General features: G+C 38.2%; 1 protein-coding gene across 7 annotated transcripts in view; it reads right to left on the reverse strand.

The window, feature by feature from the left end:
* Window positions 1–25,173, reverse strand: part of TRIO (trio Rho guanine nucleotide exchange factor) — a 259,780-nt gene that overhangs the window by 127,255 nt on the left and 107,352 nt on the right. For all 7 annotated transcript variants that reach the window (XM_075494017.1, XM_075494016.1, XM_075494018.1 and 4 more), the window contains 3 exons: window positions 22,155–22,385; window positions 14,560–14,682; window positions 8,109–8,300 (listed from right to left, as the gene is read on the reverse strand). In XM_075494017.1, the coding sequence (XP_075350132.1) occupies window positions 8,109–8,300; window positions 14,560–14,682; window positions 22,155–22,385 (546 nt within the window). The remainder of the gene's footprint in view (window positions 1–8,108; window positions 8,301–14,559; window positions 14,683–22,154; window positions 22,386–25,173) is intronic.

Here is a 25,173-nt window from a genome sequence, read left to right on the forward strand (position 1 = left end):
TTATTCTGACTAGTCATATGCTTCAAAGACAATGCCTCTCACAGATTTGAATGCAACTCCATAGCTGTAAACACCACAAGCTCAAGCCACAGCAGTCTTTCTTATTAAAAGGAGCGCAAATCAATAGAACTTAGCAAGTGGGTCAAAAGCACTCGTCAACATTCATTCCAGCATAACCCAATGCAGCATCCAATTTTTTTTTTTCCCCAAATGCATACTTCAGAATGCAAATTTCACTTCAAGACAAATTAAACTTAAGAGCAAGAAGGCTGACAATACAACCTGAAAATGTTACTCAGTTTTCAACACCCAGCAGACATGTTTTTACTCCTCTCTTAGCTTATGAAGCTTATGTCTGAACCGTAATAATAGGACACTGTGTTAGAGACCTTCCATGTGAGCTGGCATGTACACACAACCAGCACAGCTTGCAACTGTGCAAATATATTCATTTGAGAGTAACACTTCGTTGTTGACTGCAGATCTCATGCATTTGGTGCTAGCTGGAAGAGCTCTACCTCACACTTATTGCACTGTCTATAAAAGGCCAATTTTCAGAGATGTTTATTACAGGCAAACTGGAATTAAGCCATTTTGAGTCTCTTGGATGGTATCGAGTTTCCCGCTTGCCTCCCTTACAAGCACCTGCACCGTGGCTGAAGGCAGGTCTAAGAACCACTTCAATTTTTTCCAATATGTCTTTTGCAGCTGGGTTGTCACACCTGTACAAGGGACACTTCACCTCTGCATTTCTGATTCTTCACATACACTTCAGCCACTTCTGTAACCGGGTGGAGAGAACCCAGCAGGAGCAACAAAACTTGTAAGTGTTGGGCTGGTGATGTACTGTGCATGTGAGTATTTCCCTCAAAGCTCACCCTGGATGCTGGAGACCAAGCCAACCCAGAACAAGCAGACTTCTTCTGCGTAGCCAGTTCAAAGCAACACCACCCACCTAGAGCAGAAAGACATGTGCACTAGCACAACAGAGTGTTATGCCGACTGGCTTAATGCCTGGTCAGCACGGCATGACTGTAAACATGGTATCTTGCCCCCAGGGTACCAAAAGGCTCAAAAATACACTGTGTTTGCCTACTTCATTAGCTGAATCACCCACTGCTTGGGCAGGAAAAACATTTTACAAAAGTGCAGAAAGAGAAGGATAGTAATTAGTATGCATTACTTGTCTAGCTGTGATTCATACGCTGTCAAAAGTGGAACAATTTAAGCCATTTCTGAAGTGACTAAACTTCCATAGCAAAAGTTACTCTAATACATTACCAAATAAGCTTTTTGCACTTTTCCACTAAGTAAGTTTCTGCCAAACAGCTTCCCCTCAAAATAATCTTGATGTTTATACACAAAAGTTAGAACAAAGCCAACACAGATGAACAAAACTGCCAGGTTATTAAAGCTGGATAGAAATTCATGCAATTTACTGAGAGGAGCTTAATTCATATCGGGTGGCAATAGCCAGCTGGCTTGTATACAGCTTTAAAATCAGAATGAGCACTGGATATACTGGAAACTACATGAATTACCTTGTTTTCAGATACAAAACTAAGGATGAAAACAGTACAAGGTTGCACAGCAAAGCCAAAAGAAAGCAGCCAGTTTACAGTGGGGGATGAACAGAGACAGGAGCTTACCCATACATGTTCAGCAGTGCAGAACTACAGATGTTATAGTGCAATGATTTTCTGAGGTAACGCATTATTCCATAAAAGAGAGCTTGGCAACAAGAATCCGGGGGGGGGGGGGCAGAGGGACGGACACGATGACACCCCAAAACCAAACTCGTTATTAAAAAACTGTTAACTTTCTCTCAGTGTGAACTTCTTTTTTTCTATTCTCTGTAAAACAAGCAGCACGAAGATCCCTAAACAAACCACTGAGTCTTGTGACCTCAGTTAGAACTTTATCCAGCAGCAAGACAGCTCTAACATACAGTGAGAAAACCATATAAATAGCTCAATCCAGTCACAGAAGGAGGCTCTTCTGCTCTTTTCATCTGCTCTTCACATCTTATCAGAATTAAAATTGGAGAGGGAAATCAAATTCTGAATCCCTGACAGGCAAATGTTTCACCCAGCAGATTTTTTTTATTGATCTAAATATAGCACAGACTAAGAAACATCTGCTTGAATGAGCCTGCATCCTGTGCTACCTCTTTCCTAAGTTCTTGGGAGCATGCCATTAGTCATCGAGATGGTATTATTTTAATTGTCTGCAACATCCTGGAAGTTTCAGTGTTTCCATCATGGGCCTCTATCCATTTAAGTCCCATCCCTACAATCTCCTGAAAGACTGCAACTAAATAAGACCCTACAGTGTTTTACCAAATATAATCAGAGAACAATTATTTTTGACTAAATACCTTCCCAAGTGCACAGAGTTATTTTATTAGGGTAAAATATTTGTCACACTTTTTTGCAATTTTTTTTTTTTTTTCAATTTTTTTTTTTTTTTCATTTTTATAATAATGGCTTTTGGATATTCAGTAAGCCTTTTCAGCAGGGTAAGACAAAGAAAGGCACACAGTTTCTGCATGTAAAAACTGCCAATTCCTCTTTTCTGCCCCTGCCCCCCAGCACAACGTTGCAGTACGTATATCACCACAGGCGCAGTTGTTAAAGGAGCTATTATTTGTACAGGGCCAAATGTCGCAATAGTATTCCCTAACAAGTATATTTGGACATAGAAGGGGACTGATGTATGTGTGTCTGCCCGTAAGCTTTGGCTTTCAGGACATGCAGTGGACAAAACCTGCATCTTTTTAAAAACAAAAAACGTAAGATATTAAATCCCTAGGAGTTTGTCTTCCAGGGTCTGTCAGTGACATTTAAGATACTAAATGCATGAATGTTTTTTGAAAATTAGATTTAATTATCTTTAAAAGCTTCAAATATCCCTATCTATTATACAATTATAGTGGAATCTGTTTCCTATTCAGAATAAATTCATCCTTGAAGCAAAACCAAGTTTCTCACATCTTCCTAAAATTACATCAACTACTAGTACACTTAGCATTCATCCCATTTCTTAACTGAACAAGAAAAAAATGCCTATACCATAGCTTCACACAGCTTAAAGGTCTATTTCTGCCTCGCTTCTCTCAAGCACTTAGTGCTATTTCAGTAAAGCTTGGACTTAGGTTTGGTCCTTTTTTCCAAGCAAAGTAGCTACCAGTATAGAAAAACTCACAAGAGAAAATCTGTGCTGGGTAACTGGATTCCAGTCCTACCAAACCAGTAAACCACAACACACTTTAGTGTGCTGCCACTGAATGTGTTTCTCTTATTTCAGATTTAAAAACTGTCCTCCTCAACTCTCAGATTCAAGACAACCAGCATATTAAAGTACTGCCTAGAGACTGCACTTCATATATTTTGCCAGACCCGTCACACTAAGCATTGCTGTGCTATAACGATACGATAAAGTTAGAGATGCACAAAAGCCCAAGGGACAGAGCCTTCACACTTCGATGGGGGCATCCAAAAGCTGCTCTGCTGCCTGGAAAGGGCACGCAGAGGATAGAGCAGCATTATTATGACATCCACATTTAAGCTGTAGACCACCAGCACAGAAGACTGAAATACTCAGGAGTGACAGGCAACCAGCAGAGCAGGTCTGTCACCTCAGGGTCCACCCTGGGATGAAACAAATGAAAGGCTGCACGGATGGACACCCTTCCATACTGGAAAATGCAAAGAATGGCATATTTCTGTCAGCGAGTCACGCGACAAAGTGAGACCATTATCAACAAGCGTTTTTGAATCAAATACACATGCCTCACAGCTAGATATGAGTGAATCTGCAGCATTATGGCCAGAGCAAGGCCTCCTCGGCCTTCCAATGCACTGGCACCCTCAAAACAATGCAAGCTTCCTTCAACAGCTTGCACAGACTACTGTTTCATTACTTTTGTTCAGGAACAGTGAGGTTTTGTATTTGAAATCTTAACCAATTCCACTTCCTTTTTCTTTGTTTCAACCTCAGCCTATTCTGGTGTAAAGTTTAGTTTGAGTAAGACGAAAAAAAGAAAAAAAGAGACATCTAGTAACACCATTAAGTGTATTGTGTATACATAAAAAGCACTCTGAGCTATTTCATAATCAACTTGTCAGAATACACACAGAAGGTTATACGCAAAAAGCCAACAGGCTCTTAAGAGACCATTCTTTTCCACATACATTCAGCCCTGAGCTGTATTCCCACACTTGATTCCAGTTAGGAAAATATCTGTTGCTCTACTTTGGCACTACTACAAACACCTGGCTTGCCCAGGATTTCAGTCTTCCCACTCATAGATGCTGAGGAAGCCATTTCAGAGAGAGCGTGTGTGCATGTGTGTCTGTATGTATGTGTATGGAAGAATCTGAATTCACACCAAAATCCTGTTCATCTCTACTCGGTGACAGATTTCAGTTAGAGACTACCGTGACTCTTGCTCCTATGTTTTGCGCACAACCTTTTATGATAACATTTATTTAGGAAACGTATCTTTTTTCCGTGCAATTTTTTTCTCACCTTGTCCCTCCTCAAATTATTAAATGTCAAAAGGCACGAAAGCCATAAGGAATTCACTGTCTTGCAATGGTCAACTGTTTCAGATGTTCAGTTGCATTTTATCCATCCTCAGGCTGGGAACCTGCCAGGACACAGTACTTTCAAAGCAAAGATTCTGATAGGGATATTTATGGTCCCAAACACTTTTAAAGCTCGCCAGTGCATGGCTTAACTTCAGTACCTCATTTACTGAGAAATTTGGCTTATAGATTGAAATTTCTCACTGTTTGCATGGGAGCTAAAAATCAATATTCACAACCTTACAAACTTAAAACTAGTAATAACGTAACAGCATGGAATCACAATTTATATATATAGCAAGCAACTGATTTTCTTGGATCACCATTAAGCAAAATGAGTAATGGCGATACCATTACATAACATCATATTTCTGGCTTCTCTGAATACATCCTTTTTTTCCCCAATAAGAAATGTGGTCTATTGAGGTTAGTCTATGAGGAGTCTGAGAACTTATATGTTGTTTTCTGATGTTTGTAAGCCACTGGGAGCTCTACCAGCTTGTAACCACCTGGCTACAGAACTTCTGGATATGTTAAAGATGGCCAGCATTTCCAATGTGCATTGTAACAGGCTGCTGCACACGTACTACACAGCTACTTTGTGCACAGGTATAGCAAAAGTCTCTTACTTCCAGGACACGTCAAGCCAATCTATTGCTTTTGTGGCAAGCATGCTGCTTCTGAAAGTAGAAACTGTGCTGATTTACTAAGCGTGAACAGAGTAACAGTACTGCGCAGACACTGCAGGGCTGATGCTTCCCAGGGAAGCTGGAAAAAGTTGCAGGCAAATTCTGTGTCAAGCATAAAGATTATGTAAAGCTACAGGGGACTCGTAGTATTGGAATGCTCTCGTCCAGATGAGGAGCATTCATTCAACATGAAGTATTTCTGGGAAAAAGAATAAAACACAACAAAACATCCTACTTCAAAAAATCAAGGGATTGGACGGATATCGGAGCCAGATTTCAAAGCCTCAAAAGAGCCAACAACTCAGATTACCAGTTTTTCTCAGCTCTGTGGCTCCCTCCAAACTGTCACACACAAACAGGGTTTTTAATTCTTCATGCCTATTTTTTTAGGCTCAGAAAACACAAAAAAGATACAAGAAACAAAATTCACCCTAAATACTTGAAGGGCAAAACACGTTGGTGGTGTTTTGTTTTGTTTTGTTTGTTTGGGTTTTTCTGATTTGGGGGGGGTTGTTGTTGGGGGGGTGGGGTTTTTTTGGGTTTTTTTGGGTTTTTTTGTTTGTTTGTGTGTTGTAACTGAAACATCTCTTTCTGGTTCAACAACTAGCATATTATCCTACTACTTGAACTCCTCTCTTCACCAGCTAGGCATGCACATTAATTTCTCCACTCCACCATACAGCAGAAAGGTTACGTGCTTACAGGTACACACTAATTTATTCAGTGACTTTCCACATCCTGCAGGAGAAATGCAGTTCTCCTGCCAACAAAGCATGGATGACTTTCAGGTTTAGGGCATTTTTATCTCCCATCTGCTTTGTGATGCCTTCTCAGCACTCCACACACATGTTTGATAACAAACAACATGCTCCTGAAAACAGATCAGAATACAGAAAGCAAAAGACAGCTTTGAGCTTGTCATTTCTTTGCACCTTAACCAAAAGACTAGTCTACTAAATATGAACCACCTGCCTCACTCTCCCATCTACATTTTTAAGTAGAATGCAAATAAATAAAAAGATAGTCTTGCTTACATAAATAAGTACTCTTTTTAATTTTCCTTGCTTTATTAGGCATAGAGGTCAGCCACATGACAAAACCAAAAAAAAAATCACAACATGTCTACATCAGCCACAATACCTTTCCCCCAAAGTCCAGGCTGCAAAGAGGCTGCCACAGTAACAGCTGTGTGCACTTACAGGGTCACAATAATACCCATTTTCCCAAAGAAATAAATCAAGATACAGAATATCTTTTTTTTCAATAAAACATTATTATCTAGGGGAGCAGTGGCAACATTCCAGCACATCTGGATCAGCCTCCCAGAATTACTCAACGGTGACTCACAGATCAGTCTGCCTTTCAGTTTTTTTGATTTTTTAAAGCCCTTTCCTTGCAAATCCTTTTACAGTATCTGTCTTTCATCACTACAACCAACTGTATCCATTCAAATACCATTCCAGCTGCTCTTCTTGATGCTAAGAAAAACAGGTAATAAAGAAATCTATAGAAACAATGAACATGTTTCAGCAGCTGACTGCTCCTGTGCTTCACAACAGGTTATGGAACAGCACTATGTGCTTGAGAAAAGTGAAACAAAAAAGTTGTCCCATAAGAATAGCTTACGATACAGCATTTATGTTTTGTTTAAACAAGCAGAGTCCTGGGAGAATATCGGCAAGGAAGCATCTAACAGAAAACTGATGGGGGAAGCTATGTACTCTAGAGCTAAGAAGGAATTCAATCCTGACCTCCTTCAAAGACCAACTGCCTGTGCATTTCTTTCAAGTGCAAAGCAGATGTTTCACATACAAAAAACTCCCTTATCCTCTACAAGGTTTTACTGAAGAAGCTACTTTGAATGCTACACTTCTCCACTGAACAGACCACTTCTTGATGTAGGGTGAAGGGAAGGAAGACATACTCTGACATGCTGTGATCCAGAAGCCTTTCATATTTTCATGTAGTTTGAGCAGTGAGAAGATTTAACGTGAGCTCTAAACAGAAAACAAGTCATCTACAGTTTTCAAAATTTGCCACTACCTTTAACCAAAATCCCTTATTGAAGTCCTTATTCTTGCTCTAGCCTATTCCACCCTCTCCCATGAGCTTATAAATTTGTATTATCTGTGTTCTGAATCAGAGCAGAAAACTGATCTTGCTGAAAATTAAGTGTGTTTGGCTGAATTTTCTTTTTCCTGGTGTATCAGTTCAACCTTTGAAGGAGAATAAAAATTGCAAACATGAGGCAAACCATTGTCATTATCAGATAAGCTCTTTAGGTTGTGAAGAGCCATCAATATACAAGATCAAAATGCAATGTGTAAAACAGAGAAAGAAAACAAAGTCTCTCTGGGCAGCAGGGTTGCCTTAAGTAGCCTTGTGCTTTAGTCTCCTAAACTGTGTCAGTCTAAGCATGTGTCTGACAACTCAGTTAACTGCACTGGAGAGCTGGTTGGATAAAAAACCAAAAAGATTAAAAAAAATGTGCACAGTATCTCCTCCCAACAATGCTGTCTTTTAGCTGTATCAGTTCCCTGATCTGACCCTCCCCCGTGACTGAACAAGCATGTGTACCTGCACAACAAAGAAGGTAGGAGCTGCTTGTGGAAGTAAAAAATTAAAAAAATAAAATAGTAAATTAAAAAAAATCCATAAACAAAACCACCACCCTACCCCAGCCCCCAATCCGCAGTGAATTGCAAGCCAAAACTCATCGTACAACAGGGGTTCATGACTTGCTATGGCAAGGTTCTAATGATGAAAGTAACATTGGACAATATTGGTTTTAAGGCTTAAAGTTATGACCACGACTTAGCAGCAGTTTTACCTCTTTAACATGAGTGTGAAAGGACACGGACATGTCCAGCAGGATCTTGCGTTGCTCCACACGCCTAACAAAATCCTGTATCCGGTCTTCGAGCTGATGGGCAGCTTGATAAATTTCCTCCGGGTCACACTCGCCAGTCTGAGCGAGCTGTTCGGCTGCTTCTAGGAGCTTATCTGCATTGGTATATGTGTTCTGTAGAGAAAAAAGTCAGTTTCACAAGATTAAATGAAAGAAAATTCAGCCAGTATATTTTAAAGCCACTCAACTAATGAAAAGAAAAAGACAAAAAGGCCCTTGGAATGTATTTTTCTTTTTTCTTTTTTTTAAAGTTAGTAGAATATAAACTTACTAAAGATTTTTTTATATTTCTAAATACTTCTTCATTCAACTGTGGATAAATTCATTCCTTACCTCCTTATTTATGTCTATTCAAATGTCTCCTCAATCCAGAACTTGGGAGCCTATTTATTATTCCTTGGAATTAGTATTTTATATTCACAACTAGAATAAAGATCAGCCTAAATTAAATGTCTAATTACTTGCAAACTGGCCTCTTTCAACACTGGAAAAATCACTACAGTCAAGGCCAGAAGACTTTAGAAATGTGTATTATTAAAGGTAAGAAACTCCTAGCTGCTGGTAGACAACACTAAGCATCAAATTGACACATCCAGCAGGACAGTGGAAAGTGACCAGCCACAGAAGGAGAAAATTTCTCTCCATCCTTACAGAAGTGAGGTATCCAAAATTCACGTGTCAAGTGGATCACCATTTGTGAAACAGCAGCAACAGAGGAAGGTTTAGAAGTCAGCTATGGCTGAGTGTCAGAGGCGAATATTGTCCCAATACACCACAGGATTAACAAAGGCAGATAACAGTCCCTGGGTCACAGCATAAAACAGAATGGGAGAAGTATGGTACCTGATGTGCTGACCACGCTATGGTCCAGAGAAGAGAGAGATGTTTAACAACTCTTAAAGCTTAGAACTTTCAGCCTGCATCTGTACCTTTCTCATTAACTCAAAACAGGACTGATTCCAAACATTTGCTATAATTTGTGTGCCCTTTTTGAGCCTAACCTTGGGTTTTCATGCCTTAGAATGGTTCTCAGAACAAACTCATCAAGAACGCATAGAAGGATGTTAACTTCTCAAGAAAACAGATTGAAGCCAAGTCTACACTAAAGAAGCTTTGCTTATGTCACCACATCAGGTCTCCTGATACATTTGCACCACAGACTATAAAAAAAAACTTCTTGACAGTATAAACTACATCTTTCTCTTTTCCTTTCTGCCCTTCCATCTTCTCCCAACCTCAATTACATCAGGTAAAAACACTGCTTGCCAAGATAAATTAAGGCTATGCAAATGTGCTTTTCTTTGCCATAAATGTGGTATCACACCTCTAATTAACATTATAATATCCACAAAAGTTAAATCTGAGCCCGGCCGTAAAACTCAACTAAGGGGCAGGAAATAAGAGCTCTCCTCCAGGGTCTCAAGCAAATTACCAGGCAAGCCCAGGACAGATTACATGACTCAGTGCAGCTTTCATATACTCAGGGGGAGTTCCCCCTTCATTTATTATGATCTATTTATGTAAGGAATTCAATCCATGCTGCTCCTTGATTCTGACTTATGTGCATCTTAGCCCTTCCTTAACCTTCAGCTTTTTAATTGCATAGAAAGGTAGAGAACTCCTCCCCAGTTTCCCTGGGAAAGCCTGCAGAGATTAACATAAGCCTACCCTTTTCAGTGGGGAGTGCACTACTGAACACTCCAGATCACTGGCTCAGGCCATGTTGGCCCAGAACACGCTCTGATCTGTGCTTTGGTGTTTTGACTTCCACGGTCGCAGTTCACACGTGTTCAAGGGGCAAGGCTGAAGAGCCTTAAGGCACTGCTTGAACAACAACTACTTCATCAACCCAGAGAGCCACACCCAGCTGCAGATGGCTGAAACAGAAGTTTCCCATTTTAATGAAAACTTTATCTCACATGTGAAGCATTGTTTATGAATTCCAGGAGCATCTTCTGTGTAACACAGGCCCAGGCACATCAGACTTCTCTTTCTGTAAACTGGATGGTGAACTGCCTGTACTTAGAAACGATCACAACCTAGATGCTGCTTCAAAAGGGGTTGAAATTCTCAAACCTTAACAGCAGACACAGGCCTTATCACTAAAATTTCTCTTCCAAGTAGAGCTGAAATATAATATAAATATTTATCTTGGTAGATAATAACTGCCCTTTGGAATAGGAATTGCAACAAATAGGCATGGTATACTAACTACTGCCTTTCCCAACTCTCTGCTTACTTCTAAACAATGCTTGGAGGGACAAAAAGTAGTAATGTGAAGATTTTTAAGATGTTGCTCCCAAGGGGCAGCCACCAGTTAGAAAACAGAAGGTTAGGCAGAAGTGCAGGAGTTCTCCCTTGAAGCTGCTTATGCCAGTTTCCTAAAATGACAAAGGAGCCTTCACAGTGACAAATTCAACAAAGAGTTTTGAAATAGATTAACACTTCCTCAGAATTTCTCCACTAGCACACCCTCCCCAAATCCTGGGGGAAAAGAATCAGCCAGGTAAGAGCTTTAAGAAGTCCTCTAGTCCATCCCTCTGTCCCCCAAGGCACAATCAGCTATACTTGAGTCTTTTAATAGGCATTCTTCTCCAAAATGCTGAAAGACTTTCCATAATGGAGAGTTTACCACCTTCCCCAACAACATATCCCATCACTTTCCTAGTCTTCCTGTTGAGAAGCCTTCTCTACATATTCTTCAGGAAAAAACAAACACCATATTTTTAGAAAGCATGTGAAATGACACAACATAGAAAAGTCAAAGGTTAAATTTAAGAGACCAGTGCAGAAGTAAGTACTACTGATAATAAATACGGCAACAGAAGTGAGCAGAGGTATGGACTGAATTTCATACAAACTGGAGTTGATGGAGTTTCCCCCTATGGAGGGGGAAAGAGAGACACACACATGGATGCAGGGAGATTAACAAAGGTACACAAATCATTAAAGGTAGAGAAAATTAAGATAGATTACTCATTAAATACAGTGGATGCTATCATGTTTAAGCATCAGACAACACACTTAAAATGAAAAAGCAAAAGTACTTTTCATCTAAGGAGCAATTAAATTGTATAACTCATTGCCACAAGATCTGGCATAGATTCCAAGAGCATAAATGGGTTCAAAAAGTAGATAGCCTAATTAAGGGAAGAAAACTCCATCAGTGACTATTAAACACTGGTTCTGATGCATCCTTCAGTTACAGACACCAAATAAGCCTAGACAACTGGGATGTTAAAGGTAACTTTTTACACATACAGTCCCGTTTCTTTGTGCATCTGGCAATGGTCACAAGCTAATGTAAGATATGGACCTTTAGTTTGATGTATTACAGCCATTCATGGGTACCATAAAGTGAAGAACCAGTTCAAATACAGAAACTTTTTTTACAGCCTTAAAGGAGGTGGTAACTGGTGGTGGTAAGGAAATGGTAGGTGTATTCAAATGAGGTTTGGTAGGATATTTCTTGTGCATCTCTGGCACCAAGCTGACTTGAGTTCTTTACTCAGATGCAGTCTGCAGATGGAGAAAAAGCAAACACTTATCTGTGGAAGAAGATTTCACTAATTAATTCTTGCCATACACCTTTCATGTTTTTTGAATGTAGACTACTGTGAAAAAGCAGACATCGATCGTAGTTGAAACAGGAGAAGCTGGCTTAGAATTTTGTACAAAAATGCATAGGGAACTACAACCATACTATTAATCTGCATCCAGTGCTTCTAAGCTGAAAATCTGTGCCCACAAGTGAATCAGTTACGTCAAAATTTGGAGTCTTGACACTTTGACTAGATGGTCTCATGGGTACAAAGATGACCATGGGGAGAAGGGAAAAAGGAAAGGAAAAAAAAAAAAGATAAGCAGAAAGTGAACTGGACAGGCTTCACATGAAAAGAGCAATACTCAATATTACAATAGGGGGTGCAAGTCGACACGTGTATATGTAGCACGGATGTCAATACATCAGAATTTGGGGAGGATTATTAGTGAGCTGAGTTTTGACTATCTCGTGTTTCTGTAATAGCAACAAAAAGTGCCAAATAAAGAGAAACAAGCCTTCATTTCACATGAATTTTAAAGTGAATAATTTATGAGCCCACGGCCCATTGACTCTGGAACATCTTTTCTGTTCCACACAGCTTATTTTAACATCTCTTTGAATGCTGCTGAGAAATTGGCACCTCATTCACATGGGAAAAAAAAAAAGAGAGGAAGCAGAAGGGAAGAAAAAAGAAATAATAATTTTAGCTCCTCTCAAAATCAGAAGTTAGCCTTCCATCAGGAACGTTTCAACATTACTATTGGTAATGTTTGGTAAAACATTGCCATGCCACTGACAGTTCACTTGACACTGCTTCCTCTCAAGTTCTGACTAGAGCTGTCTGAAAACCCCTGATTATGCCTAGGGTCCTGCTGGGAAAAAAGAAAAAAAAAGGCAACAAACCCCCCCCACAACAAACAACAAAACCCCAAATCAAAACACAACAAAAACCTGGACCGACCAGAAATGTAGGCAGAGAATAAATCAGCCAAAAGTTATTCATGCTTTAACAAGGACTGCAGATTGCTGTCTTATACTTGAACATAATCTTCCTTATAACACCAACAACAGGAATGCCTTTTAGGGCCTGCTTACATTCAGTTTTAGAGCAAGTAAGAGGAACAACTCAGAGGGTGTGCCTCTCTTGGCAGTCACTACACATTCAAAAGTTAAGAGATGAAAAAAATACTTATTAGATCATTTTGTCCATCCTTCTGTCAGTGGAAGATAGTCCCCTGTAGTATATTTAAGTTCTTCGACCAGTCTAAGTTTTCGGTATCTCTAAAAATAGAAATTCCACCCATCCCCTAAAGACATAATTTTAAACTCTAGTAACATTCAGTTTTAGGAAGTTTTTGCTAAGTATTTGCTTTACAACTTTCTACTTTATAATGCAAATTAACTTTTCTAACAGTTTACATCCCACTAACAGTTCTACACACTTCATCCTCTTTGGTTACTCAAACATTTTTTTTCTTCTTTGCTCAAATAACACAGTATTAAGTATGAGATCATCCAGGTTTTGTTAAGTGTCTTACAGAAAGAGATTCTTGCTTGTCTGACCCAGAAAAATAAGTATTTCCACATGGAAAATATTACAGATTTTACTAAAAAATAAGTATTAGGTATGCATATGGAAAATCCAGAATGTGTATATACAAAACTAACAACGCTTATTATTTTGGAAAATTTTATAGGAAATCAATATTGAGGAAGCTTTCTGATGCTATTTCAAGTCCTCAGTCACTGGAGTGCTCTAAGACCGTATTTACAATAAAATTTTATTAAGAGCTTAATCATCCATTAAACAGGCAGTGTCAATACACTTCTGATGAATCCGTCATAGCAGGTGTCACTGCTGAGCTCCTGCATGTCACTTCAGAATTTTCTAATAATGCATCTTCTGTTTTGACTGAAGGACCATTGTATCAACCCTATCTTAACGAGATTTTTCTTGATGAATCTGAGAGGTGTTTACTCTTATCAACCATTAAGACTGGACAGACAGTGCATGTTACTAATGGGGAGGATTCTAGCCTTCAGCTTCTCATGAATTTTATTCACCTCATGCCCCCTTTTCGAGGTTGCCACCCAAACCAACTTCCTCGTGTTATGCTCCCTGTATTCCTTAGTATCTCTATTTCTTTCTGCTTGACTCTTTTTCACAGAAAAGTGTGTTTTGAACTTCTATCATCAGTTCCACTTAAGGCTAAAACTAGAGTCTTCCTATGGAAAAGGCGTTGGTATCACTGATTCAGAACAGGAGGGCATATACAAATTCAATTGTATTTAAAGAAAAAACCCAAAGCCAGGTTGGCCAGTTTGCTGGCTCCCCTTGTTTCTTAGGAGTCCCCCCCTTCTCCCCCATCAGACTGTTGGGATTTGGGAGCTCCCCAAGCTTAAAAGTCAGGAAGCAGGGCTTTCAATTCATCTCCATCCTCTCTTACAGGCTGCACAGAAGTTTAAATCCTAGAATCCCATGGAATTAAGTTACTTTAAAAGGAGAGCTTTCATTCTTCTGCAACTCAACATTTGAAAGCATGCTTTTGAAAATAATAATAATAATAGGTAATAATAGCAGCAGCAGCTCTGTTGGGCTTCAAGGCTCCCACTCTCTGTAGGACTGTGGAAGTTAGCCTTTTTCTTATTTGAAGCTGGAGAGCAGAGGAGAAATGAAATAAAAGCTTGCAACAGAAACAAAATAGTTCATTCTTGGAACTGAATTTTTTGTAGTGGAGCTCCCTTCTGCCCAGTCCTTCAGTGCCAGAGCAGGAATTTTTCATATATTTCCATGACAAATGTACAGTCCCTTCACGTGATTGTTTTTACCTGCGCAACCTCTTCAAAGTCTTCATGGCGTTTCTGCAAAGCTCTAGCCCGATGCAGGGATTTTCCCACTCCAGTATGTTTGCTAAGAAAAGCTTCTCCATGGTTTTCAATCCAATCCAACACCTGTGGTACAGAAGAGACACATAAAAAAACTCCGAGTGAATGTACTGAACGTTGCAACAAAAAGACAACTATTCAAGAAACTAAGAAGCTGTAAAGAGACTGCTTATAAGGAACTGTACTGTTGGATTAAAACACAGTATTGCCATTGAAGGACATTAATTACATCTCATTAACTATTCTCAAGGCAATAACTACCTCAAACTAGCTAAATCATATGATTTAAGATTATATGTTTATTTTGAAGCCTAGCAAGGACAACCTCATTTCTACACATTCATCAATTTGACAGTAATCTGATCCAAGTGGCTAGACCCCTTGTGAGGGTGTCTCTGTAATCTGTTTATGCTTTCAGCTGACATTTTTCTGTAATGTAACACTAATGGAGTTTGCACATTCCCCAACAATGCTGGTGAATGACATGGTGAAGTTTTATTTTAGACGAGAAGTCGCTTCTCCTACTACATATTATTAAGTCAAGAAGAAAGATTCAGTAGTAGAATTTTTAACTAACACAATAAAATCGAGTTGTCATTCATCTCGTAATGATTTCAACGTCTGCATTCAGAGCATATGAAGCATTTTGCCCCAATTCTGAAGAAGCATCTCCTCAAAACTTCAGATAGACATAATTGTGTGTTATAAATTTTATAGCTGAAAAAGTGAGGAACGAAAGACATTTTAAGGACATTAAAGCTTCTACCACAATGACTGGGCTGACAGCTTTATAAATAGTAAAAACTGTACATATAATTAGTTCCTGCCAGTTAACACAAAGGATTACTGCACACATACCAAGTTTCCGATGAGTGAATGAACAAAAACATCTGGTCTCTCTCCAAACTAATACATCTTAGCCATATCTTCATTCATTCATTAGCTAGCATGCATACAGTATTTAATTCTTTGGATGATACTCAGAGGTTCAAGAATGCTGTTCAGAATTAAAGACAACTGCATATAAGCAATTTTCTCAAGTCAGCTAACCATTTTTATACAGTATTTACGTAGTGGTGTGGAATACTTTACCTAACATTTATCTCCAGCATTCTTGTTTCTTTAAAACCTGAGTATTTTGTTTCATTTTGAATATACCTGCCAGAAACCTGTACCTTATCTCTCCTTATCTACTAGTGCCCTTTACTCTGATTCCTGAAGTTGAGTGAGGTTTTTTTCCCCTTTTCCTGTACTGAAAGCATTTGACAGTGTAACTAAAGTGAAAGACAAACTTGCTTCCAAACAGACTTGAGAACCATTCCTGCAACATCACTCATGGCTACATTCAATACACATGTAATCCCACACACTATTCCCATACAAAACATCCATGCTTTCTTTAGTAGACAAAAGGAAACTATCTGGTGTGATTTTCTCGTTTATCCTGACTGTCAGAATCTGTTTTGATTTGCAAACTCTCCTACTGGACATCTTCAAAACAACAAACAATCCCATAACACCACATAATACAGCCATCTCAAATCACCAACACTTATGCAATGTTTGTTTTTCCTAGTAAGTATTGCCAAAAGAATATTATCGTGGTTTAGGTCAATGTACCTTTTCATTTGCTTCTTTCAAGGGAAAGTATTGATCAGAGAAGGTAGAGCGAGGAGCCAAACATGGCCTCAGTTATCTGTAAAGTTTGTATTACCAATGCTTTTGACTAGTTTCAGGAGACTACTCTGCTTTTCTCATTATAAAAAGAGCTAAAGAGAGACACGTTTGGATGAGAGAATTAGACTGGACTCTGGAGACTACTAACAGTTATAAGCTAACAAATGAAATCAGCAACAAAATCTGTCCCAGAAAGCATGGGATGAAAAGCAGAAAGCAGCCCAGGGAGAATGATTTTTGCTCCAAATAATGCTCAGTAACTTCTCAAGAGAAGAAATTGTCATCGAAATCCAGTACACAGATCAAGACATAAACCAGTCAACTAGAGAAACATTGCTGCCTCTAAGTGAAACCAGTATGAATACAAGTCTTATTAGTGCTCAGCCTTCTTACCTTGATTCTTAACAAAACTGAGGAAGCACTCTTTGGGAATTCCACAGCATGTAAAAGAAGAGTCAAAGTTAAGGTATGCTCTTGCCTGTCAGTGAGAGCTTTTGCATACCACTTCGACCAAAGGACAATACCATTAGCTGGCACTGATATTAGCCATCTAGCAATCTTAAATGATGCATTTTCTTCCTCTTCCTGGGAGAGGTAAGAGTTACAGAAGCCACCATACCAACCCACTAAGGACTTGTCTACTAATACTGAAAGCACATGGAATTCACTCCAGTAGGTCAGTAATACACAGGAATTTAAGAGGCTCAACACTTTTCAGTATTGCTAATCCTCCACTGCAGCAACTTGCTTTAATGATGCAATGAAGCTCTAACTACAGTCTCAGCAGAACCATCTTTATGCCCAACATAGAATCTAGAAAAAATGCTTATTCTTAAAACACCAATACTGAATATATGATAGAAGAAACTACTATGGAAAGATGGTTTCATCTTGACAAATTCATTGCTTCTGGCTGTAAAACGTGTTTTGTACATGCTGTTTGCAGAAATAAACAATCTGACCTTTTGCAGACTCAACATGCTCATTTTCACCAGTCTTCCCCACATCACTATCCAGTCCTTACCCCCCCACTCCCTTAGCTACTTTGCACAGTCTCACTTTTCTGATCTCCACCACTTACTTGGTGCTGACATAACATTCAGAAGGGGAGGACGGAAATCTCTGCCTTTCTGATCTTCGGATAGTTACAATGTGGAAATAACTCTCTCCCAAAAAGAACCATTTCACACTGGAACCACCTCCAAAACCACAGGGGGATCACGCAGTGAAATCAGTATTATTTTGACACTGAGCAAGTAGCAAGAATTCTTGGCCCGCCCTTCATTAGTCAAGGCTGAAACAAGTGACTGTTACGACAAAAACTCAGACAGAGTCTTTGAGGCAGGCAGATCAAGGAAGGAGAAGCAGTACATTTCTCCAGAATGGACAGAGAAGACACCCAAGGTCAGCGAGTTTGAGGTTACTAATAATTTTATGTTTTGACTAATAAATTTATGTTTTGAAAAAAACCTACAAGTATGTTTTACCAATCTCTGGCTTGCAAGCCATCAGGAGTGTTTTTCAGGCCCAAAAATTTTCACCGTAGGAGTGTCAGCAGTATTGCTCTACCAGAAACATAAAGATAATGTTCAATTTTGACCTTTCAATGGCTTAGCAGCACAAAAACCCACGTTGCTATTACAACTCTGCTTTATTGCTTCATATCAGAACTGTCAGAGCCAGCTCCTTTCCTTTCCTTAGGTGAAAGGCTGGTGTACAATATCCACTTGGTAAGCTCGTTAATTCTTAAGCATAAAATTATACTTTTATTAGCATATTTTACACTAGAGGGATTATTTTCAACAATTGAATGCAACAGCCAATGACCTAATGTTTAGTAAAAAAAAAAGCCAAACACACACAAACAAAACACCCTCTTTTTTGGCATTAATATACAAACTAACCAGGAACTAGATCTCTTGGCATGTTTCTGCTATCTAAGGTGAAACTCAGAATTCTGTTCAGTTTAAGACTGTCATAGGTTTTCACATTTCAAATTTCAGATTTGCTGTAATTCAAATCTTATCTAATATTTTTAATATTTCATATGCTACCTTCCTATTTGCTCCAAGAAATTAGCAGATGATTCTTGTGTACATAGCTAGCACCACAGTGTTTTCGTTAATTTTGAAAGCTTCACTAGAAACACTTTCCCAATACCTAACATACAAGACAGAATGAAAAGAAAGCAAAACAAAAAAAGAAACCCAAAAAACCACTACCAGTTTTCTAAGGTGGAAGTAACACAAAATGAAGTACCAGGTCAACCCAGCCAATTCCCTCCCCCAACTCAGCTCTGTCACTCACTTAACACTTCCATGAACTGATTTATTTCATTAATCCAGCAGAAAACTATGCCAGCAGAGGGAAGAGGAGGAAGTCACAGATTCATGCTGAAGGACAGTTATAGATTCACTTATGCACTTGGTTGCTTGCCACTATGTGCAATTTAACCATAAACAGTGGAAGAGAGCCACACTTAGTTTATTTTGACATGAAAAGACCACAAACATGTAACTTTACTGACAATAATTAAAAAAGGTTTTCATGCTAGTTTCTAAATCATGCTAGATAATCTTAATTGAATTTTTCAAGGTTTGAACAAAGACTAAGAAGCCCAAGAGAAAGTGCAAATGAAAACTAAAGTATTTTAGAAAGTTGCTTTGGAGCTCTACATAAACCATTCCAGAATTGTCTTGGATATAAATTTAACCAATACCTCAAAACTGAGTGATTTCCTTCACTGAATGGTGTCAATGATTATTCAATTGAAGAGCTAACATTTCTCAGATAAATTACATGATCTGATGAGGTTGTTTTGGTTTTGCTTTGCAAGAAAAAAGAATCCTTATTATTCAAGTTCACTTTTGCCCCATTGGGTTTTCAAAGCTGAGCATGCTACAATCTGCTAAAGCAAGGCTATTCCAGGGAAATACCATTATGTGCTTGCCATTATCTTTAAGGCACCTGCTCCTGGCTAGTATTAGATTAATTTGTCTGGTAGGGATGTCGAATTATCATTGTCTTGCAGCATGATCTGCACTGAAATGGTTTGTAATTATAGTTTGAAAAATAGTTATAGAAAGTAACTATTGAAAATAACTATAGAAATATAGAAAATAACTATAGAAATTGAAAATAACTATAGAAAATAACTATAGAAAATATAGAAAATAGTTTGTAATACAAACTGAAGTTGTATTACAAAAGGGAATATTAACCACAATTCACATTGTGATTAACAAGGCAGTGCCCAAAATACACCAATATCTGAAAATTAAGTTAAAGTAACATAACAAAGAGCTATACTTCCATACGCAACGTTTCAGAAGCCTCCAATGTGGATATTAATGGTCATTACAGGGATAAACCGAGGGACAATCCAGTCTCCAGCAGTGATAACTACTGGATATTAAGGGAAGGGCTTCGGAACATGGCAAGCAGGGGCTGCATAAGATCTAGTTTGAAATCTGAAGTGGTTGATAAAGATGTGCATTAGCACCAAAGGCTGCACCTTCAAATTGTAAAGAGGATATCTTGGTATCTTAATGCAAGATCTGCCTTGCAAAGCATATAGAGAAACCAGAGGCATAAACAGGAAGAAATTTCTTCAACCAGTAGGTAAGGCATGTACTGAAAAATGAGCCTAGATGGATTAATCCTCTTGAGCCAATTGGTTCATACTGAAAACTCCTGTTATCCAAATCACAGGTGGATTGTGAGTATAACATTCTTGATACTGGAAGTTATAAAAAATAGGTAAAGCTGTCTACTTCGTTGTTTTCAAACCTGTGACTATTTGATGTTAAATGCACCAGTTGCAGGGGCCGACAGGTCTCATACAGGGAAGGAAAATCCAGCTTCTTGATGAAGAACCTGGTGGTGACTCTACAATGACTTGAGCCTAATGACGTGTTATTTGCCAGCTTCAAAGAATAAAGCAGTTTCTGAGCTAACTCCTCCACTCTGAGAGCCATGACTTAGGAAGAAGCAGAAAACAAGAATTTCCTACAAACATTTTATGTCCCAAGATAATAAAAGCAAAGAGTAGGAACAGCACAATAAGACTCTCCATAGCATTTAATGAACACCTTCCCCTGGGAAAAAAAACTGCCTGCAACCTGGCCGACAGGCCTGAAACCTGAATTATATATCTGGTAAATAACCCCAGAGGATCCCTTGGCCTAGGTTGCCTATGTAGGTCCTACTTGGATTGAATTCAAACTAGAGGAGAAAGTTCCAGGATCCAATTCACATTTGTTGGCACTAGGCTACCACTGAGAGGACCCACATTTTTCTCTACAAGAAGCAAAGCACTGTATTAATTTCAGTTTCTGAAGGTTCCTTATGAAGCCTTTTACGTTTAAGAGGCCATTCGTTTGTGGACTGTGCCTCATCAGTTTTGACAAGTGCCCTTCACTGACTACTCATGCAAGTACCAGCACTGGACTCTCCTGACTAGCCACTATTTATGTAGTAATCTTGATGAAGAGCCTCTAGGATTCATACAATGGCATAATAGTGTTTTCAGTTTGGTTCTCTATACCCTTCCTGACCATTCATAACATTGACCCTCCTTTCTTTCACTTTTTTTTGTCAGCTAACATTTGTCATGCCTTTCTGCATCCTTCATCACATCTGATTGTTGAGAAGTTGGGTAACTGCCTGCCTTTCAATATATGCCTCTTTTTACATCAAAAATTAAGTAATAAATTTTACACTTAATTTAGTGCTTAAGTATTTTTTAAGCTGTTTTCTTTAACTTACACGAAGAGATAGGCACTGCGTATAAAAGAAAGTTGAGCTAACAAGATTGCTCACTCTCCCCACCGCCTGCCTGAATTAAGTATCTTCGTCAACTACTGTAAATGATGGAAGCCAGGTTATTTCACTGCCAACTGCTCACATCCAGCATCTTTTTGAAACAGGTGAGTACAAAAAATTTGGCTTAAAGTGCAACTAATTTGGAAGAAACCAGATTAGTTTAAACAGAATGTATGACTGGCTATCTAAAAACCCCATTCGGAAGGTCCTGATTTGTGAACTCCTTTACACTGAAATGAAAGAACATGATCAGCAAATACTGGCCATCTTTACTTTTTTATGAAGATGAGCTATTAAGGGATAAATTACTAATGTCTCTGTCAATTGCAGCCTAAGGCAAACATTTTCTGCTTCTTAAAAATCTATCAGCAAAGGAATTCTTTACAGCTTTACCTTTTTAAGCTAAAATCACAGAGATATTAATTCCTGTGCTTAACTACTAACTTTTATGGATATCATAATAATAAAAAAATGGCAGCTAATAACCATTAATTCAAGAACAGCGTCATTGTCGGAAAGTAATCTTATCTGTAATTTTTATACCTCTTTTGTATACTAGTCTCAGGTTTTAAAGAAACCCCATTAAGTCAATTAAGTACCACTGAGGATTTGAAACTAAAAATGTTACAGAATAACACCATTAATTTTTTTGCATGTTACTCCTGTAAGTCTTTCTGACACTTCAAGTCCAGAATTTTACCTAGAATGTGCACATCAGCTTCCAGCACAAGCTCAGAATAACCATCTAGAATAAAAAAAACTTTATTGTATCTGACAAAGTAAATTAAAAAAATAATTTTAAAAAAGAAAAAACTGAAGCAAAGCTAACTTACAAATATAATTTCTACCTGTAACAGACAATATCCTCTCATAACACACAGAACTTGGAATCAGTCAGTCAATCCAATGCAACTATTCAATTGTTGAATAGAAGAACATGGGGTCTGGCAATCAAAACCCACCTGTCACTGCAACCAGCATCAAATAGCAGGCTGACAGAGTAGAAAGGCATTTAGACAACATGAAATAAAACCTACCTGTTGAACATCCTGTTGAAAAACGCATAGCTGAAGCCGCTGGTGCAAGCGGACCTTTCGATGCTGCCAAATATTTTCCAGCTGGCGCTGGTGGTGCAGTACTTCGTGGATAACATCCAGAACATGATGAACTGCTTTTGAGTAGTTGGCAGAAGCAGTGAGGGAATCAGAACTCCCAGGAGTCAAAGGTCTCTGAAGTTTGTCAAGCAGTGACTTTCCATCTTGGCTCACCTGACCACGAGAAAGGACGAAGAATTACTTGTCTTGCCAAAAGCTTGTTAGATTATTTCAATCCCCACCCCCTCTCCCCATTTTAGATGTCTTTAAGAACTCGGGGAGCAGTGACAAAGATTTTTTATTCCAGGCATGATTACATGCAGCTGTTATAGAAAAAAGGTATGTTATCCCTCTATGTAAGACAATTGGAAGTAGCAGCACTCTTCTTAAATAACAGCCTGTTTTTCAATTACCTTAAGAGTGCTTTTCCTTTAAGGTGATTTTTTTTTTTTTTTTTTTTTTAAACAGGTCAAGTCTAACTTAGAATAAATATTCTTCAGCTCCTTCTCTAGTCAACAAAGCACCTAAAATTAATCATTTGCCCAGAATTATCCTTCCAGGAGCAACCCTCTCTTTTCATATACTGTAAAGGTGAACAGGGAGATTACTTCCTATAGGTTAATATTAATTTGATGAATACATTTAGACCAACAGATATGAACTTAGGACTTGCTTTGATCTGACATGATTTACAACTTCTAAGTTATAACTGTTACTGATAAGCCAAACGCAAACTATTGTTACAGCAAACTTAAACCTGATTAAATCACTTAAAACCTTTCCATGCAGCAAAGAAAGATACTTTTTTCCAAAATGTGTTTAATTACTGATGCTGACAAGAAACCTTAGTCATTTCTAATTGTTGTCTTCTCTGATTCAAACCACAGCAAAAATATTCAGATTTACCTTGCATGCTAATTAAAAAGCAATAATCCTATCTTATCTGGTCATTATTAATGTTTAGCACTTGCCAAGGCTGTTGAAAGCATTTTTCATTGCCATTTAACTATTCTGTCACTTTTAGCATGAAGCTCAGAACTGTTACAATTCAGTATCTTCAGCTATCTGTAAAGAACTTTTCTAATAGCTCATCTAACAAGCAGGAAAAATTCAACCGAAACCACAAGACTAGAGTGTAAACAATAGTCTGAATCCATCAAATCAACACCATGTCAGAAGCAGAAAATTTGTCAAGGCCTTCCCCCAGTGGCTATTTTCAACAACTTTCACTAAATCTAGGCACATTTAAAATTTGCTATTCAGTAGTCAGATAGGAATGAAAATTCTTTTCTAATAATTAGTTTACAAGTGATTTTATTTCTGAGTTCCAATTTAAGCTTTTTCGTTTTAGTAATAAGTATCAATGCAGAGAATGAAGCTCAGTTGGAAAAGTAGCTCCTATAAAGTCAAGTCAGGCAGAAAAAGAGTATAGTCCATAGTAGTTATTATAATGATGATTTTTTTCTTTTCTGTATCCAAAGCAATTACCTAGTACAAGTCTTTCAAATATTTCAAGATAATGGACTTCAGTTATTTGTCCAGAGTCCATGAAATTTAAGGGGGAAAAAAAAATTAGTTGTGACAGCCCCTTGATCCGATTAGTTTACTAGCTTTACAAACAAATGATCATGCACATTTCCTCTTTAGAGTTAACATAGTAAAGTTTTCTTCCTTCCCAGTGCATGAATACCTTAAGATTTCAGTAAGATACATAGCTTCATTTATATATATAACTTCATTTAAGGGACAGCTATTGGATTTTCAAGCACACCAGATCTAAGCTTGTAAGCTAGTAAGTTACTTTTCTAGTAATATACAGTAATTATCCTCAGTAAAATCAGACTGTCTAGTCTTCAAAGCATTTACTCTCTTAAAATTACTGTCTTCTACTTTGCAACCAAGTCATGTTGTCAAGACATTGTAATCTAAGATGAATGACAAAGTGTTGTAATTTCCAGTGTTCCTCTCTCTCTCCCCCCACTGTTCATTCATCACAAAATGAAAGGAGCTTCGTCCTGCAACAGAAATGAAGTCATACATCTAATAATGATAAGCAATAGTTCTGTAATATCTTTACACAGAAAGACAACTCCATCAATCTTCAAAAAGGAATGTGTGTTTAAATAAGGTAAAATAAAACCTTCTGTCCAGAGGAGGAACACTACTTGTACATACATATACAACTATAATTTCTGCACCAATTCTGTTTGCTAAAGACAAAGCTATTGCTTTGCCAGGTGGGGAAAAGTAATGACCTGAAATCAGAAGAAAGGGACTTAATTTCTTTTTTTTGAGCAGTACCAATGAAGGTTTTGTTAAACTCTGTAGCTATCGCAAAGTCAAAAGCTACAGCTTTGAAATCCTAAATAAATTTTCAATTGCAAGAGCAATCCTATAATCTACCCATCTAATTTATTTTCATTATGTATCACCAGGAAGCAAACAGTATTTAACATGTTATTCCACAGTACTTATTTACACTTAACTGCAGGCCCTAATTCAGTCACATCCCTGATGAAAAAAACCCAATCCAATCCAAACAAAACCAAACCAAAAAATCCTACTGTTTTAACTTCAATGCTTTATAATCATTTTTCCAGACAGCCCTAGCCTTCTTACTCCTTGCTGCACTCTCATGGAGCATGCACCCCGGATTGCCTCTCTTCACATAAATCTACTACAAACATGCTACATCTCTGTCCCTTGTTTTACAAAGTGATCCTCCCAATGAAGAGGTTATAACAAAGAAAAGAAATCTTCCTACAAAACATGCTCTCAAGAATGAGTTAGAACAGGTATGTGTAGTAAGATCACAAGTTTTATCACCAAAGGTGTGCTTCAGCATGTTATTACATCAGTTGCCATAGCAAGGTGGCATACATCAGGAACGGGGATATCAGTGTGTATTTTACATAAAAGAACAACAACTCATGTGAGCTCTGGACATCCTCTCATGGCAATA

Source organism: Mycteria americana, chromosome 2 (genome assembly GCF_035582795.1).
Source record: "Mycteria americana isolate JAX WOST 10 ecotype Jacksonville Zoo and Gardens chromosome 2, USCA_MyAme_1.0, whole genome shotgun sequence".
In the NCBI taxonomy this organism is placed as follows: Eukaryota; Metazoa; Chordata; class Aves; order Ciconiiformes; family Ciconiidae; genus Mycteria; species Mycteria americana.